This window comes from Phocoena phocoena, chromosome 3 (genome assembly GCF_963924675.1).
Source record: "Phocoena phocoena chromosome 3, mPhoPho1.1, whole genome shotgun sequence".
NCBI lineage: Eukaryota > Metazoa > Chordata > Mammalia > Artiodactyla > Phocoenidae > Phocoena > Phocoena phocoena.
In genome coordinates, this window is record NC_089221.1 from 8,681,969 (window position 1) to 8,700,451 (window position 18,483).

Here is an 18,483-nt window from a genome sequence, read left to right on the forward strand (position 1 = left end):
AAAAACAGGAAGTGGACTCTACCATATTCTCGGAGCCGGGGTGGGAAAGAGGGAGAAAATAATGCTCTAAGTAAATGAGCTCCTCGTTGGGAACCACTATCAAGAAATAGTCAATTTTATAGATTTAATAAATGTTGAACTTCTATCTACTCCTGGCTTGTGGGTTCTCAAGTTCCCGTCCGTGTCTCCCAACTTCCCCCCACAGCTTCCTGGATGATAGAAGTTTCCGAAGGCCGCTGATTCCAGAAGGTACTGTCCGGCGTTAAACTAGTCTCTAGTAAGAAATAAGTCTCAGGCGGCCTATACTGCGCATGCGCGAGCTTTTGCGCCCGCCCGCGAGAGCAGAGTGTGTTCTTGCTTCCGCGGTAGTTTCCGCCGGTTGCGGGAGAGTAACTGTAGTGGCTGCATCATGGCGTCTGTGGGGACCCTCGCCTTCGATGAGTATGGCCGCCCTTTCCTCATCATCAAGGATCAGGACCGCAAGTCTCGTCTTATGGGACTTGAGGCCCTCAAGGTAACGGGACGGGGACGCACTGGCGGTGGGATGAGAGGACGCGGCCGAAGCCAGTGGCTCTGCGCCTGCGCCGCTTCACAGTGGTTCTGCCACGTGCTCCCGGGGAAGGTTCGAGGGAGCACCTCTGGTCTCCAGTCCTGCGGTCCACACCTCGGGCCCGGGAAAGGCCAACGTAGAAGCCCTAGTCCCATTTGGGGGTTAAAGAGGCCCGCAGGCGCCCTTCAGAGTTGGGTGGGGTGGCTTGAATTCACAGGCGTTGAAGGCGCGTCCCCGCTGGTTTCTCCAGCCTGCAGTCCTTCCGAGCAGCGTTTTCAGCAGTAAGATGCAGCGGAGGTATTCTCAGGTCACCTGACTGGTTAGGACTCTGATTCTTAGCCTTCAGGCGGTGTCCCTACAACAGCCCCAAAGGAAATGAGTTTCATTTTCTTTGTCGCTTCCTAAAGGTTTAGTCATTTACAGCGTATTTCATTTTTGAGTCCGTTTATGCATGGCGTATTCCTGGACGTGGGGTCGTAAAAATTTAAAAACGAGCTACAGGAGTGAAAAGTTGTCACCAATAACCATAATACTGCAGGAGTGAAAAGTAGTCACCAATAACCATAATACTGCAGGAGTGAAAAGTTGTCACCAATAACCATAATACAAGATTGTGTGCGACCAAAATCACCAGATTTGGGAGGGGTGGCAGGTAAAAGTTGGAGGGTGTCCTTCAGGCGTTGGAGAGAGGATTGATTGGCTTTTGATCAGGGATGGAGTTATGTTTTGAATGGGAAAGAGCTAGCTTCCAGGAAGAGGAAACAGCGAACGCAAGGACCAGGGCAGGAGAACGCATGGCATCTTGTAGAAGACAGCACTTCGGTTTTAACAGCACAGTCTACTTAAGTTACAGTGGCTCCGAAAAGTGGAAGTTCTTGCATGCCCCGCAATCGAGATGTTATTCTGAGGGATGGGAGGGGAGCCATTGAAGAGGATTTGAACAGAGTCACAATTTAAGTAGAACTAAACTTGGGGAGGTAGCATTTCGGATGGAATCCACGACGTTGCTGTGTATGGACCGTGTCACCAGGTCAGAGGTGTCCCTGTTTGCTTAGTTTCTTGGGGTTTTACTAAATTAAGAAGCAGTACAGTTCTACTCCGGGCTGTTTGTTTGACTTAGGACAAGTTACACAACCCAGTGGGGGCAATACACCCCCGTCGAGCTGAGGACCAGAATTAAACGGGGTAACGTAAGGAGTGGCCGCCCAGTCTTGGTATGTGGTAGATGCTCACACGGCTTGTGTTACGCATTCAATTCCATTTTTCACTTCAGAGAAAGTAACAGCCAAATACATGCACCCAAAATACCAGTATAACAGAAGGTCCAGGTTATTTTGGACCTGCCACATCTCATGTAGTTCTCGCACTCTGAGACAGGTACTATTTTATGGAATAGGAAACTTGACCCCAGAGCAGTTAAGGGATTGCTTGAGGTCCCAGAGCTAGTAAAGAACAGGATCACGGTTCAGGCCCACCTCTGTGTGACTCCGCAGCCAGTGGTCTAAAGCCCCACTTCTCAGCCTCGGCGCTGTTGATATTTGGGGCTGAATCCTTCTCCGTTGTGGCATCTGTCCTGTTCAGGATGTTTACGCCTCTACCCACTGTGGTCCCCTCCCTGACTGTGGCAATGTCTCCGGGCATTGCCAAATATCTCCTGGCGGGCAGTATCACCCCTGGTTAAGAATATGTATGCCACGCCCCTGTGGTTATTGGCCTATAAAAATTCCGTTGTGCAGACCTATCAGTCAGGGTGTATTTTGAGGATTACCAGTATTTTCACAAACCTGGTGAACTTTGTGTGTTTTGTTACCTGTTAGATGGGGTGACAGGGGTAGGCTTCGCGGCATGTGTGCGCTTGAACTGCTTGGAGACTTGGTCAGGATTTTGACAGGTGGAGGGTTTTCTGTGCATCGGTGCTTCAGCGACTAGAGGACCTGTTGGGTCGCAGGCACAGGCTGTCCTCACTGGAAGGGGGCGGGGTCTCAGACTGTAGAGGGCTTTGAAGAGCAGCTGGAGCTTTCAGATGTGAGAGTTGAGGTGCTGGGGAGTCATTTAAGGGCTGGGGACTGGAAAGTAACATGTTTGAGAGAAATGGATAGCTTAGCTGGATGGAGGATGAATCCGAAGGATCGGTGGTGAGGTAAGAGACCAGGAAATCTGTAAGGTGCGATGGATCAGGGTTAGATCGGTGACGGCAGGAGTAGGAAGACGGAACCAGGCAAATGAGTGTAATCGTGTGGAAGGAGGAAAGGATGCATTCAGGCTGCTGTTATTTTCAGCATTGACCGCCTTGTGGGTTGTGTACTGGCTGGACCACCTGAGAGAGGAGTGGGCAGTAAGCCGTAGTGCGACAGTTCAAGGTGCTGTGTGTCGACGGCCAGACTCTTCACATGACGTTAGCATTGCACGGTGCTCTTGCAGGGCCTGTCAGGTCAGACTGTCTATGCTCTGGGCTGTAAAATGGGCCCGTAGAACCTGCCTCATAGATGTGCTGAGGATTAAAGAGAGAACACAGAGCACTTAGTTCTGTTCTTTTACATAAGAATTGTCTTCTCACACTAGCAGTTGGGAAGTGGTCACCGTTAGATGTGGACCTGTCTGCTGCTACTTCTAGAGAATGGAAAATATGTCATAAGTGATTTTTATAACCATCAGCTCTATGTTCTTAACTCTTAAAGTTATATGTAACTTGAATATTGGCTTTTTCTGTTTCATTTAGTCTCATATAATGGCAGCAAAGGCTGTAGCAAATACAATGAAAACATCACTTGGACCAAATGGTAAGAGACTAACATGCTCTGTTTTTTAACAAAAGTCATAAATCATAAATAGTCAATACGGTATCTTTGCCGAAAGTTAGGAAATGAAGGGAAGCATCCTCTCCCCTAATGTGGCCAAACGTTTTTGGTGTCTTCCAGACCTTAAACACGGTTACAAGTCATAATGTGCATACAATTTTAGATGAGGTGTTCTATCCACTTAACATAATTACCATTAGCATTTTCTGAATCATAGCTGTTGTCTTTTGCGACATTATATTTTGTGATGACTTATATTTTGTGATGCTGCATAATTTTTTTGTCATTTCTCTAGTTTTGGCCATTCTAATTGTTTCCAGTGTTTTGCTTTAGATTAGCCAATCTAGAAAGGTCTCCATGGAGATATTCCTTTATGTATGTTGAATTATTTATTTATAATAAATTCCTAGATAGGAACTGGGTCAAGAGGTCAAAGCCATTTTAAACATTGGTGTCTTTTAGGGCTCGATAAGATGATGGTGGATAAGGATGGCGACGTGACCGTAACTAATGACGGTGCCACCATCTTAAGCATGATGGATGTCGATCATCAGATCGCCAAGCTGATGGTCGAACTGTCCAAATCACAGGATGATGAAATCGGAGATGGAACCACAGGAGTGGTTGGTAAGAAACGGCAAAATGCCCTTTCTCATTTAAGAGGTGTTATTTAATATTACAGGCCTAACACGCCTGCTGAGAATGTTTATTCTGAATTAAATCATGGGGAGGCAGTCGGACAAATCCAAATGGACACGATACGAGACAAGTGGCCCAGACTCTTCAAAACTGTCCCTGTCATAAAAGAACAAGAAAGGGGTGGGGAGTAGAGTTAGGCAATTATTCTAGATTAAAGGAGCTAAAGAGAAATGACAGCCAGCTTTCATGTGTAAAACTTGGTTGGATGCCTGGTTTGTTTGTTTTTCCTAGCTCTGAAGAATGTTTGGGACATATGGGGTCATTTGTGAGTCATGTATTAGAGTAGTATCTTATCAATGTTAAGGTTCCTGAGTATGACAGTTGTGTTACAGAGATGCAGGAGAATGACCTTTTCCTTAGGAGCTGTGTTGAAGTATTTAGGGGTTACATGTCTGATTTCTGCAACTAATTTTCACATAGTTGAAAAGAAAAGGCACACATCTGTAGAGAAAACAAATGCGGCAAAATGTTATTAATGAGTAAACTAGTGTTCATTTTACTGTCGTGAAATTTTTTCTGAAGGTTTGAATTTTTTAAAAGTTTGGGAGGATTGATAAGATGAATATCTTTAATGTTACTTTTTCTGTATCTGAAATTTGAATTAATTTATTCAGCAAATATTTCAAATATTCATTGGGTACCAAGCACTGTTCTGGATGTGCTTGGAATACAGCAGCATTAAAACAAACTCCTCATCTTTGTGATGCTGAAACGAGAGGGAAAGGCAAGGTTGGGGGGAGGGTAATAAACAAATTTTGTAATCCTTTTATCGCCAACATATATGTCCCTGAACAGAAATCCCTGGGCCAGGATACATAAGTTTTTTCCCCTTTATAAAAATGTTTGCGATTTATGTTCTTTACATTCTGTATATCACCAAGAATTGAACATACAGGTTAGAACCGAAGCAGAATTAGATTAGATGGCCTCGGCCTCTAAGATGCTTCCAGCTTAATTCTGGAACCTTCACATTTCCAGCGGCAGCATCTAATTTGTTTTGAGTTTTAGCAATTTCCTGAGCCAGGTGTGTGGTGTCTCATTCTCAGTCCTGGCTGGTGCCCTGTTGGAAGAGGCTGAGCAGCTGCTGGACCGCGGCATTCACCCCATCAGGATCGCCGATGGCTACGAGCAGGCCGCCCGCATTGCTATCGAGTACCTGGACAGGATCAGCGATAGTGTCCTCGTCGACACGAAGGACACCGAGCCCCTGATCCAGACCGCGAAGACCACGCTGGGCTCCAAAGTGTGCGTGTACAGTACAGTGTTGCCGGGCGCGTTCACAGAGTGGGCAGGGTTTGTGTGCTTGTTCAGAAAGGCAACTGAGAATTATCATTGATGGTTTCCTGTTGGTTTAATGAGCTGTTTTCGGTTTGTGTTGTTATTTTGGTTTACTCTGTCTTTACTGCAAATGTAGACAGGCATTTTGTGTTTTAGTTGGAAGCTGAATTTCCAGGTTTGGTTATTAAGGCCTCTTGACAGTATTTGGAAACTATAGAGTTCTTTAATTTGGCAGGATAGGACGGGTTAGCAAAAGGTCCTACTAGTGGGCTGTATTAATTTTTCATAGCACTTCTTTCTACCATCTCTTTGCTAGGAAGCCTTTTAGTGGGAAAGTTCTGCTTTTATTCATTCAACAAGTAACTTAATGATCCAGAATTTTGATTTAGTATGAAGGGGCAGTCTTGAAGTCTGACTTAAGCTGAAAGTGACTTACGTTTGGAACATTTACACAGTACTGACTGTGTGCCAGGCCTGCTGCCAAGTCTTGGGGACTCAAGACACAGTCGTTGCCCCAGAGACTCAAAGCAGCGTCAGCCCCAGGACACACTTACTTTGAACAACGGTAGAGACTCCTGGGCTCTTGTAAAAATGTAGCATAAAAATCCAGTGTAAGGTGCCTTATTACGCTGTTTTTCTTATCCATATCAATTTGAGAAATTTTTTAATTTGTACCAAGAAGGAAGACATGGTCTCAACTTAGAGGTCAGGGGAAGTACTACAAACATGTCTGCTGCCTTCTGCCTTCGGGGAAAGGCATCCACTGCAACACTGTGTTAAAGCAAAGAAGTCTTCGGTGATGCCAGCCGTCCCCTTGTTGCATGTCTGAGCTGAGGCAGCTCCGGGGCAAGGGTGACTACCCAGGGTGGCCTCTGTCACAAGTACAGCATTGTTTTTCTCCTGGAAAGCAGGCATTACCCTTTCTTGAAGTACACAAGTCGTGTGTTATTATCGCTTTCTAAGTTGACCCTGCTTTATTTGCAAGTCTTTATAAAACCCCAGTATGTGTAGGTCTTTACTATAGAAAATGTCCAAATGGATTAACGAGAGCCAGATATCCTCAACATAAAGCAAAACTTTGTATATCAGTTACTTAGGTCACACGGTATTTTTAGTTTCATGGTTATCTGTTCTAGGTGACCTAAGATTTCAGGCGCTGTATTTCAAGTACTAGAGTTCCCTTGTGGTTTCTCCAGAATCAAATTAAAATTACTGAGCAGTCTTTTCCGATGTTTCAAAGCTTTCGAAAAAGATAACGTGCCCCCTCTGTAACTGATATGGTCAGTCCTTTCTCATTAAGTGCTGCACCTCCTGTGGACGAGATTGGCTTCTCCTTGGTGGTTTCATCGCTCTCCCATTCTGTTTTGGACTTCAGAATGTTAATAGTATTAAAAAGTGGCAGTCTTGGTAAATTTTTGGTTCTTGCCGTACTTCAGTGGTCTCTTACGTATATTCATAATGGAAGGAAATAGTAAATTTCAGTTATTGTTAGTGAAAATAAAGATGGAATTTTTTTCCCATCCCAGGTTATGATTCCCTTTGGGGGTCCCTGCATCCCAGGTTGAGAATCCCTGCTCCAGACGGTTGAAAGTGAAGGTCGTGGTGGCATTCTTTTTGTACAGTATCTGTGGGTCGCAGTATGTTGTGTCATATGAGTTACCACATCACGTGTTGTGCTCTGGTTGCAGTCACTATTCAGTGAACATGAAAGGTTTGTTTCATGTGTTTCAGGGTTAACAGCTGTCACCGACAAATGGCCGAGATTGCCGTGAACGCCATCCTCACTGTGGCCGACATGCAGCGCAGAGACGTTGACTTCGAGCTCATCAAAGTAGAAGGCAAAGTGGGCGGGAGGCTGGAGGACACCAAGCTGATCAAGGGCGTGATCGTGGACAAGGATTTCAGTCACCCGCAGATGCCCAAAGTGAGTCAGCACCTTCTGCGGCTTCAGGCTTTTCCCTCTTTAGCCCACTGGTTTGTTCATAACGTTTCTGTCTCTCACTGTAGCAAGTGGAAGATGCTAAGATTGCCATCCTAACATGTCCGTTTGAACCGCCGAAACCAAAGACGAAGCATAAGCTGGATGTGACGTCTGTAGAAGATTTTAAAGCCCTTCAGAAATATGAGAAGGAGAAGTTTGAGGAGATGATTCGGCAGGTAAGTCTTACCGTGGCTCTTGGTGAAATTTAAAACTTTGAAAGGATGCAGTTAGTTAGCTCCAGGTAGTGAATACATGTGGTGCTGATCTGTGTTAATCTTGCTACTTTATGTGGCTACAAATAAGGTATTAAAGGTATAGGCTTCTTTCCTTTATTTTTTCTTTAAATCCTATTTTTTGTATATTTAAACTTATTTATCTTTGGCTGCATTGGGTCCTTGTTGCTTTGCGCGGGCTTTTCTCTAGTTGCGGCGAGCGGGGGCGACTCATTGCGGTGGCTTCTCTTGTTGTGGAACACGGGCTCTACGCGCACGGGCTTCAGTAGTTGTGGCTCGCGGGCTCTAGAGCGCAGGCTCAGTAGTTGTGGCACACGGGCTTAGTGGCTCCGCGGCATGTGGGATCTTCCTGGAGCAGGGCTCGAACCCGTGTCCTCTGCATTAGCAGGCGGATTCTTAACCACTGTGCCACCAGGGAAGCCCCTCCTTTACTTTTAAATTATCAAATGGGTAAACATTCACAGTGAGAAAAAAATCAAATGGCACAGGACGGCATAAGGGGGCAAGTCTTAAAATGGTAACGTGTCTGGGGCACGTGAACGACTCGGCCTGTGTATTTGGAGCTGCACTTTTGATTTTATGTGCTTATTCTCCTGGGCACATCTGAGCTAGTGTGTGCCAGGTTTGAACAGTTGTAATGTGGCTTACCACATGTTTGAGACTTCCAAGTATAACTTTCAGACAAAAGAGTTGCTGAGTAACCGAAATCAAACCAGAATGCAGTCATAGTCATCCCAGTTCATTGCTTCAACAAGTCAAGAGTGTTATTTTATAAATACTTAACTTTCTCTCTGGCTGTTAACGTTTTACACGTGCCTGCTCTCCGACGAAACGGTTTCCTCTTTTGGGGACTCTGTCCTTGGGAGTTTTAAACACCAGCACTCAGGGGTGCATGAACATGGGTCTCTATTGAAACATTATCATAGCAAACAAACTAGAACCTGTTCCAGTGTTTTTGAGGGGAGGGGGGAATAGTTGAGTTCATTTATGCTTTCATGGTATATCTCTCTGCTTAGTATATACCAGACGCTGTCGTGGGCACTGGATATATGGCAGTAAACAAAGCAGAGCGCTTGCTCTTAGGGTGCAGAATAAGGGGAAAGCGGGTCGGGGGACTGTTACAGACACTGGTCAGAGGGCCTCTGAGGGCGTGGCATGTGGGCAGAGACCTCAGAGAAGTGAGAGCGGCATGGCTGGGTGAGGAGCATTCCAGGCTGCGGCGAGGTGGGAGTGGGCAGCATGTGCAAAGGCCCTGAGGCTGGGAACAGAAGGCTGAGGGGTTGGGTATGCCGGCAGAGGGTTGTAAATGAAAGCTTGTTACCTGGGCTCTTATCTAGGGTAGCCATGGGAGTGCTGGCCGAGGTGCCCTGCAGGAAAAGAGGACAGGAACCAAGATGCCAAGGGGGTCAGGTGGACCGTGTCGATAGGTGTGCAGGTTGCCAGGAATGCTAACAGGAGTGGTGATGGGGCTGGATGCCAACACTGTCAGGAATGAGAGTGTGACCCAAAGAGGGGCGCTGTGGGTGGCCGGGAGAGGCAAGGGCCCCTCCTGTTGGAGCAGGTGGGAGGGAAAACAGCCATTTGAGGAGGAGGCGTGGCATGTTGGTTTTTCAGGGGACGCCAGCGATCGTTCACAGCTTGTTGAAAGCTGTGAAAAGGGAACATTGCCAAGAAGGAGTTTGTCTATAGGCTCAATTCCAGAAGGCCACTGGAAGCTTCCAGAGGGTCGGGGAAGGGGGGGAGGAGGGGGGGAACCAGTTGGGTGTGTGGAGACAGGAGTGAAATGGCAGCTGTGGGACACGGCATAGTTCTTACCGCCCGGGGAGGGATTGACAGTACCGATCACTGCCGCCGTCCCGGGACGAGCCACTTAGCTGTTTGTGGCATTGGGGGCGGGGGAAGGTAGTGCTAGAATCAGGGTCACCTCTGTCGGCCTGTAAATTAGTCTGTATCCTGTTCCACGGAGGATAGCCTACTCAAGTGCGAAAAGCAAGCTACAGAAGATTGTATCGCAAGATTCAACTTTTGTTAAACACACACACGAATAAACTGCTTCATAGGTGTTCGTGGCAACACGGAGCTGTGACCTTGGTTTCCGGGGGGCAGGGTTTTGGCCTTGTTGACGTGCCCCGTGTTGCTTCACTTGTAATGGTGGCATTCACGTGAATTGCTAACGTTTAAAGCTTTGTTTAAAAATGAGGTGATTCCCGTTGATACATGTTCAATATTTAGAGTTCAGAGATGACAGAAGGTAGACGTTTGGGTATTTCTTTTCTTCTCTTTTCTGTGCATTATTTTAATGCACCCACCTACACACCTAGCTATGTTTCTCACCGTTTTTCAAACAGAAGAGCTCAAGGAGTACTTACTTTTTATTAACATGATGGCGGCATTTCTTTCCCCAGATTAAAGAAACTGGCGCTAACCTAGCCATTTGCCAGTGGGGCTTTGACGACGAAGCAAATCATTTACTTCTTCAGAATAACCTGCCTGCGGTTCGTTGGGTCGGAGGCCCTGAAATCGAGGTAGGAGGCTCCCTGTGAAGAGACTGTGAACACGGGTTGAGCTTACGGTGCGTTTCTGTACGTGAGGCTGCAGTGACCTCGCTCGCCTGCAGTCAGCGCACTGTGCCAGGGCTCCACAGATAAGAGGAGGGTGCGCTGGGGATTGTCACCATTTTTATATGTGTTTCTGATGTTTCACGGCACTTGGAGACGCTTTCCCCTCTCTCCCTGGCTGTCTCGTAGGCACTCTGAGGCAGGAGCACAGGCTGCCCGCTTCACTGTCAGCCCCATCAGTACTGAGAGCCATTGCGGACGTGGTCCGTAGCCCGGCACACGTGGCCTCGTGGCTGCTCGTGGCGGGGACGGGTGGGGAGCTGAGGGCTGCGCACGGGGTCATGGCGCTGGGCCGCCGCAGCCTGACCAGGACACCCAGCTCTTCGGAACCTTGCTCAGTGAGCCAGGCTTTCGGGGCAGACTTCGAAACCTGGGCCAGGCTGGGGCAGAGGTTCTACTGAACACGGCGCTCATGGGTCAAGTGTGGCTCCTCCGTGGTGCGATTCTGAGAGTCCCCGCTCACCAGCCTGGTCTTCCTTTCCCCCGGCCTGCCGGTCAGCTGATCGCCATTGCCACGGGCGGCCGCATCGTCCCGAGGTTCTCAGAGCTCACGGCCGAGAAGCTGGGCTTTGCGGGTCTTGTGAAGGAAATCTCATTCGGGACCACTAAAGACAAGATGCTGGTCATCGAGCAGTGTAAGAACTCCAGAGCCGTCACCATTTTCATCAGAGGAGGAAATAAGATGGTGAGAACACAGTTCTTTATCCTACGTTTTTTCAGAATTTGGAACGTGATTTGGCTTTTCCCATGATGTACTTAACTGAGACACAGTTACCTTAAGAAAGATGACAGCATCTTTCTTAGAGAAGCAAGGACACACCAGGAATTCCCTGGCGGTCCAGTGGTTAGGACTCAGCACATTCACTGCCAGGGCCTGGGTTCGGTCCCTGGTCAGGGAACTAAGATCCTGCAAGCCGTGCGGTGCAGCCGGGGAAAAAAAAGACATGTCACAACGTAAGATACTGAAGACCGTGTTCCACTGTTGGGTCTACAAGGCCCACTTGCCTTTCCTCTGTCTCCTAGGTATAAATGGGGAACCTGAGTGGTAACCATAGGCATGCTCTCCATTCACCAGGAATGGGTTTTTAGTGCATCGAGATGAGTAAGACTCATTGTAAGGGTGTTTCTTTGTCGTTTTTGTTTGACCCCCTTCACTTGGGCATAGGTCCTGGAACGAGTCCCTGGCTGCCCTGTATTTTGGGGTTTTTTAACTACATTATAGGGAGGAAAAGTAGAATAGATAGAAACCATCTGGCACCAGTCTTTTTAACCAAGGATATTACTGGGGACGAGGTAGGAATATTTCCAGTACCCAGCAAGCACTTAGATTAAACCCCAGGTGCACGGCATTCAGCTCTAAAGTGATTAGATTGTGATCCCGTTAACTTAGGCAAAATTGTTTTCCCCAGATCATCGAGGAAGCCAAACGATCCCTTCACGATGCTCTGTGCGTCATCCGGAACCTCATCCGTGACAACCGCGTGGTGTACGGCGGAGGCGCTGCTGAAATAGCCTGTGCGCTGGCCGTCAGCCAGGAGGCCGACAAGGTGAGTGAGACCCGTCACAGACTGTGCAGCGGGGATGCTAGACCCCAGGCATCCGATCTGCGTCGATTCTCGTGCCCGTGTACTCGAGTGCGGGTTACCACAAACCAGCGTGTCTCAGCCTTTTTCAGACCTTGCAGCCTCAACAGCTAATCTGTGCACTCTTAATGTTACTTGAAATTCAGAATTAGACGTCGTACCTGCAGGCACAGCAGGAAGGGCTGACCTGTTCCGACTTCTCACACATGTACCTTCTCCATCCTTATCCCGTAGTGACGTTTTCATAGGACGGTCTGTCCTTAGAATTCTTTATGAGTTAGTTTTTCAAAGTACGCGATTTAATTATGTTTCCAAATAGCTGCTGGTGGGGGGCATTGGCCAAGTACGCTGACCGTAACCGTGTGCCCTTCCAGTGCCCGACCTTGGAGCAGTACGCCATGAGAGCCTTCGCCGACGCTCTGGAGGTCATCCCCATGGCCCTTGCTGAAAACAGCGGCATGAATCCCATCCAGACTATGACCGAAGTCCGAGCCAAACAAGTGAAGGAGATGAACCCTGCCCTCGGGATTGACTGTATGCACAGGGGAACAAACGGTGAGGCACCGTCACCACTCTGGGGCTGCGGTTCGACTTAACTGGAAACATCACATGCTGCGTGTTATCCTCTCTTTTTAAATACTTAAACACACTTCAGGTATTCAGGTCCTGAATTTAGAACATTTGATTTAATTACCTTGGGAATTGTTAGACTGCTGGTCTTAGCAACCTACAACTAATTTTAATAACAAAAAGCTGCAGTGCGGTATTTATTCCAAAGGTGACTTCCATTTTAGAAAATAATTTCCATCTTACCTTTTTTACACAAATGTCTGTCGCTGTGGGTTCTGTATGACCTATAAGACAGCTCTGAAATTGACTTTCGGTTTACAGCTGATTCTGTGGTCGTGTCCCATAAATTCCAGGGTGTTTTATAAATGGGATGTACTGTAACTTCTCCAGCACTCGCGTAGTTCATCTGCTGAAAGGGCAGTGCAGCTTTAGCCTGTTGGAACGGTGGTCCTGGCGATTCCCAGTGATTCCCCATGGCGTCGTCTCTGGGGTTCTGCAGTTAGTCCTGACCACAGAGTCTCCAGCAGTTGGTGTTTTGGTTTTGTTTGTTTGTTTGTTTTGCGGTACGCGGGCCTCTCACTGTTGTGGCCTCTCCCGTTGCGGAGCACAGGCTCCGGACGCGCAGGCTCAGCGGCCATGGCTCACGGGCCCACCCGCTCCACGGCATGTGGGATCCTCCCGGACCGGGGCACGAACCCGTGTCCCCTGCATCGGCAGGCGGACTCTCAACCACTGTGCCACCAGGGAAGCCCTTGGTGTTGTGTTTTGTTCTGTTCTGTTTTTACTTAGAACTGTAGGTATATTCTGGGTTTTAGGTTAACAGCCCAAGGACTTGAGTAACAGCAGCAACTCCTTGTCAGACACATATTTCAGTTCCTTTAACCTGAATGCCCAGGCCTTCGTTGGAGTCACTTTACGTTTCAGGCGCGGTCACATCGGGCTTACTATCAGTAAGTGACGGCATTGGGTGCGCTGTGGGATGAGGTGTTGCTGAGCGATTCCCCCTTCGGCAGGTCACTGAGAAACTCAGCCTGTGGCTGAGGAGGCCCTGTCCCCACAGCTCTCTGAAAACCAGGCTCACATTCCAGAATGTCCTGGGAAGCAGTGGAAGTGTATTCTTCTGAAAATATAACCAGGACTAGTGGCTTCCAAATTTGTGTTTCTTAAGTTTTACTCTAATTCCATAAATTGGAGCAAGGTATTAGTAATAAATATGTATGCTGTTTTATAGTAATTTATATGTGTTTTTCAGATATGAAGCAACAACACGTCATAGAAACCTTGATTGGCAAAAAGCAGCAGATCTCTCTTGCGACACAAGTGGTTAGAATGATTTTGAAGATTGATGACATCCGTAAGCCTGGAGAATCTGAAGAATAAAAAAAGAATTTAGAATAAAATGTAGAAGTAAGATCCACTACCGTGATTAAATAAATGGGTGTCTCGTGATGCATCTACAGTTATTTATTACTATGTCCTTCATTAGACACTGTAGGTGCTATAACAACAGTAGCTGTTTGGTAGCAATAGTTTGACTTGTTCAGAGACCTGGAATTGTAGAGATGTGATCTCACAGGTTTTTTGTATTTGCTATTAAAGAGAACTCTTTAAACAGCCTTTATATTCTGCTCTTCAAGTTAAGAAACATTCACTGTAACCTTCATCAAATGCCTTAATTGAAGGGGTTTGAGTTGATTTTTTTATTCTTTTTTTTCTTTTTTTTTTAATAAGCCGTAGGACCTGTATTTAACAGCTTTAAATGTTCCGTTTGTTCTCAAGATTTATTTTAACATTGAGGAATTATGGGCTTGGTCCTATTTATTTAAATGCTGCATCTGTGTAAATGGGTGGATCTTTGACTGTAGAGACCCGTCAGGGGTGAGTATCCACCAGACGATTGTGGGATGTCTTTTTTTTGTTTTTGTTTTGTTTTGTTTTGTTTTTTTTTTTTTTTTTTTTGCGGTACGCGGGCCTCCCGCTGTTGTGGCCTCTCCCGTTGCGGAGCAGCAGGCTCAGCGGCCATGGCTCACGGGCGCAGCCACTCCGCGGCATGTGGGATCTTCCCGAACCAGGGCACGAACGCTTGTCCCCTGCATCGGCAGGCGGACTCTCAACCACTGCGCCACCAGGGAAGCCCTGTGGGATGTCTTAACGTGCTTTTAGGTTACACCGACGTGTGCTAGGGCATTATTACTGTGCCACTGAGACCGCGTCAGCAGCGTAACCTTCACGTAGTCCCCTTGGCGTTATCCTGCCCTGGCTCCACCCTAAGCGCAGGCCAGCACGTGTACAGAGAAGGCCAGAGTGGGCACAGACTCCTGCACCACCTGCAGGTGCTTAGAAGGGCGATTCAGAACCCTGTTGGCGTTTTCTTATCGGAGGAACGGAACGAGTGGAGGTTAGAGTGAAACGCAGAAAAATGGGTTAAGTGGGAGGAAATACCTCGCAATGACCATGTGTGAGTAGATTGGTATTGAATTAATTCTGCTTATTAAAATAATATTGGCTAACAGTGGCAGCCCTTACCAAAGGCCGGTGTGTTCTGAGAACTTTACCTGTTCTCACCACCTTGTAAAGGAGACAGTTTTCTTGTTATTCCCATCCCACAGGTGAGTTTTGATCATCTGCCAGCCTCTCTGGCCAGTACCTGGTAGAGCTTGGTCACACCCTGGCAGTCTAACTCGAGAGTTCCCCTCTCCCCGTTGGCTTGTGTTTGCTTCTCCAAAAGGATGTTTCTTAGACTCATGATGATAAAGCTCACTCTTGTGCCACCAGGGGGAGAGGATTTGGACCAGTCAGGTTCCATAGAATTAGGAAACAATCCAGGGTTCCTTCTGGGGACCTGGGTGCTGACCAGTCCTATCTGTTGGGTTGTTGTGTTTTCTCCACGTTAATGCATTGGTGGTTTCGCTAGGAAGCGTAGTAGTAAGCGCCAATGTCATTCATCCTAATGAACATACAACTGGTACGCATTTCATCGTGAAGTGGATTGTGAAGTGGCACTGTCATCACTTACACTGTTGCTCTCTGGGTGCAGCGTCAGAATGCGTCGTTTGGGATCATGTCAGCCTTAGACCCACTGAGATAAATATCTTGACCTAGTAGTTCAGGTGAGTTGATTTACACGGGTGGATTCTAGCCTATAAAGAACATACAGCAACTTGCTTTGGACCAGTCTCACAAGAAGGGGTTTGTGGTTGAATGAAAGGAGCTACGAAACCACTCCTCCAAAGAGTGGGCCTCACAGATGCCTCTGCTGGTTTTGGTTGAGAGAAGCTGTGTGGCTCATGAACACACTCGTACACATGTTGTTTCACAAGCTTTTGATTTCCTCCGGTAAAAGCCCCTCTTCAGGGTACCATGTTACCTTTTATCTTCCAGTTGCAAATGGCTTGTCGCGTTTATATCCCTTGTACTGTAGCCGACCCCGTGTGTATCAAGAGCGCACACCTCATCCCGTGTGTATCAAGAGCAGTGAAGGCACTTGACCCTGAAGGCGGATTCCCACGCCGGGCCCAGCATTGTCCTGTTGATTCCCGATTCCTGCACTGCGGCTTTATTCAGTGTTTTTGTTCGTTTTGTTTTTTGGCTGCATCGTACAGCTTACGGGATCTTAGTTCCCGACCGGGGATCGAGCCCGGGCCCAGCCGTGAAGGCGCCAAGTCCTAGCACTGGGCCGCCAGGGAATTCCCTATTCAATGTTTGGTAGGTGGCCTGGGCGAGGGCGCCTGGAACATGCTGGGTCCTGAGTGCTGTTGTAACGTCTTACGTAGGTGATAACAGCGGTTTTCAAGGGGCTGTAAGGTCAGCAGTTTCTAAGAGCTGATTTGCCGTTTTCACCGTGCTGACAGTTGCACTGATGGTGCAAAAGCAGTGACGGGTAAAACTCGTGAGTAGGGATCAGGGGGCGGTGCTAGAAGCTGTATTCCTCACCACCACCCGCTTATGAAGGGTGACCTCGAAGCAGTGCCAGCCACTGAGTCATTAGGTTTCGGCCCCTGAGTACAACGGCGTCTCGGTGCTAGCTCAACACAGCAAGTGTGTGAAGCACCTCACATAACAGGCATGGCGGCCGCCGCAGCTGGACTGGCCCCTCCCTGTGGACACCGTCTTTACTTAAATGTGACTGACAGCCGGTTACTCACACGTCTGCGTGACAGACGGCCGCTCAGAAATGAATTGTGACCCTGTCACTTCAGTGGAACACCTACAACAAAAGTACCGTAGTCCAGGTGGCTTAGACAACGCAGTTCTGGAGGCTGGCGGTCCAAGATCAAGGTGCCGACGGGTCCGGTGTCTGGTGAGAGTGCTTGTAGGCGGCAGCCACCTGTTCACTGTGTCCTCAGTGGCTCCAGGAGGGTCTCTGGAGTCTCCCTCTTTCTCCCCCCCGCCCCCCGCCAGCAACGACTGATGGTATTTGTGCATGGCTCAATCAGCAGTATATTACGGTCTCGTTCTTGTGTAGGTGGACCAACGTAACAGAATGAAAAGTTGATTGAAACTACCACTTGTTCTGTTTTGGAAGAGACTAAAACAGAATATGCACTGTTTTCCAACTACTGAACATACTGATGTGGCCAGACTCTACACTGCACTGAATTGAATGTGTTGTTGGAAGCAGGTGTGAGAACCCACTGTCCTCTGCTAAGAGAGACATCGAGGAGATTTGCAGAAGTGGAAAACAACGCCACTCTTCTTTTGTTTTGGAAACTAGAAAAAGTGTATATTAACGTGTGTCCGTTATTATTTTAAAATAAATATTTGCCTTAATTTTTTAGTTTTATTTTCTAACACTAAATGCCAACGGGGGCTTCCCTGGTGGCGCAGTGGTTAAGAATCCGCCTGCCAGTGCAGGGGACACGGGTTCGAGCCCTGGTCCGGGAAGATCCCACATGCCGCAGAACAACTAAGCCCGTGTGCCGTAACTACTGAGCCTGCGCTCTAGAGCCCACGAGTCATGACTACTGAGCCCATCGGCCACAACTACTGATGCCTGCGTGCCTAGAGCCCGTGCTCCGCAACAAGAGAAGCCACCGCAGTGAGGAGCCCGCATACCACAACGAAGAGTAGCCCCTGCTCGCCACAACTAGAGAAAAGCCCATGCACAGCAACGAAGACCCAGTGCAGCCAAAAAAAAAAAAAAAAAAAAAAAAATGCCAACGGGTGTAACTGACAAAAATATAAGCTTTTGGGAGGAGGGGGGAGGGTCCTTAATAAGTTTTTAAGCGCATACAGGGATCTTGAGATCAAAACGTTTGAGAATTACTGCATTAGCACCTTAAATCTTCATGATAATGCCGGTCATTGCCAAGAGACGCTGCAGTTTGCACCATTCACTCATTGAAGTAAACTCGTTTATACAGCGCTGAAAATCTGCACTTACCAAGACGTCGTATGATCTTGACCCGTTTCAAGGGCAGTTGAAGCTGATAGTGTGAACTTCCGGCCTCTGTGCTCGCACCCGTGGTCATCTGTGCAGCCCCTCCACCCCCCTCCCGGTGGCAGGCAGGATTCCAAACCAGGGTTCAGTCTGGTTACGCAGTCATCCAATCAGGCTGATCTAGGTGCTGCCGTGAAGGGACTTTGCAGATGGCATGAAGTACTAGTCAGCTGACCTTAAGAGGGAGGTGATGCAGGTGAGCCCCGTGATGTCACAGGAGCCCTTCGTGGTCACAGAAGGGAGGTGCAGGTGCGAAGGACTGGATGCCCCCCTGCTGGCCCTGAGATGCAGGGACCGTGTGCGGGCCCTGAAGACGGGCCTGAAGGGGCCGAGGAAGGAAACGGGGCCTCGGTCCCAAACTGCAGGGGACGGCTGTGGCAAAAACTGGGGTGCACACTTGGTCCTTGAACAACACGGGTTAGGGGCGCCGCCCACCTGCACAGGTGAAGACCCCTGGGTGACTTACAGCCGGCCCTTTGGCCCTACGTACACTCAGTCCCACATCCAAGGGTTCGACCAGCCACGCGTCGTGTAGCTCTGCAGTGTTCACTGTTGGAAAATACCCACCTGCAAGTGGACGCACGCAGTCCAGGCCTGTTGTCCAAGGGTCAGATGTATTTGGAAGTGGATCCTTCCCAGACCTCCTGAAGGGAGCCTAACGAGCCAGCCAGCAGCTGGACTTTGGCCTTGTGAGACCCAGAGCAGAATAAACAGCTGAGCTGACGGGATAATA

The 18,483-nt window shown here is 48.2% G+C and overlaps 1 protein-coding gene across 2 annotated transcripts; it reads left to right on the plus strand.

The window, feature by feature from the left end:
- The first annotated feature begins 13 nt into the window (after positions 1-13).
- Positions 14-13,760, plus strand: CCT5 (chaperonin containing TCP1 subunit 5). Of its 2 annotated transcripts, XM_065875623.1 has the most exons (11): positions 14-514; positions 3,270-3,330; positions 3,811-3,975; positions 5,094-5,292; positions 7,057-7,249; positions 7,333-7,482; positions 9,945-10,064; positions 10,657-10,842; positions 11,567-11,704; positions 12,115-12,295; positions 13,563-13,760. In XM_065875623.1, exons 1-11 carry the CDS (start codon positions 410-412, stop codon positions 13,688-13,690), a joined length of 1,626 nt encoding a protein of 541 aa, XP_065731695.1. In that variant the 5' UTR covers positions 14-409; the 3' UTR covers positions 13,691-13,760. The 2 variants fall into 2 exon arrangements, with proteins under 2 accessions (XP_065731695.1, XP_065731696.1); XM_065875624.1 differs by lacking the exon at positions 3,811-3,975 and having other exon boundaries at positions 410-514.
- Positions 13,761-18,483: the final 4,723 nt, after the last annotated feature.

Coding starts and splice junctions, on each gene's coding strand:
- CCT5 (XM_065875623.1), top strand. CDS start 410: ATGGCGTCTGTGGGGACCCTCGCCTTCGATGAGTATGGCCGCCCTTTC. Junction 5,293..7,056: donor ACCACGCTGGGCTCCAAAGT/GTGCGTGTACAG, acceptor CATGTGTTTCAG/GGTTAACAGCTGTCACCGAC. Junction 7,483..9,944: donor TTGAGGAGATGATTCGGCAG/GTAAGTCTTACC, acceptor TTCTTTCCCCAG/ATTAAAGAAACTGGCGCTAA.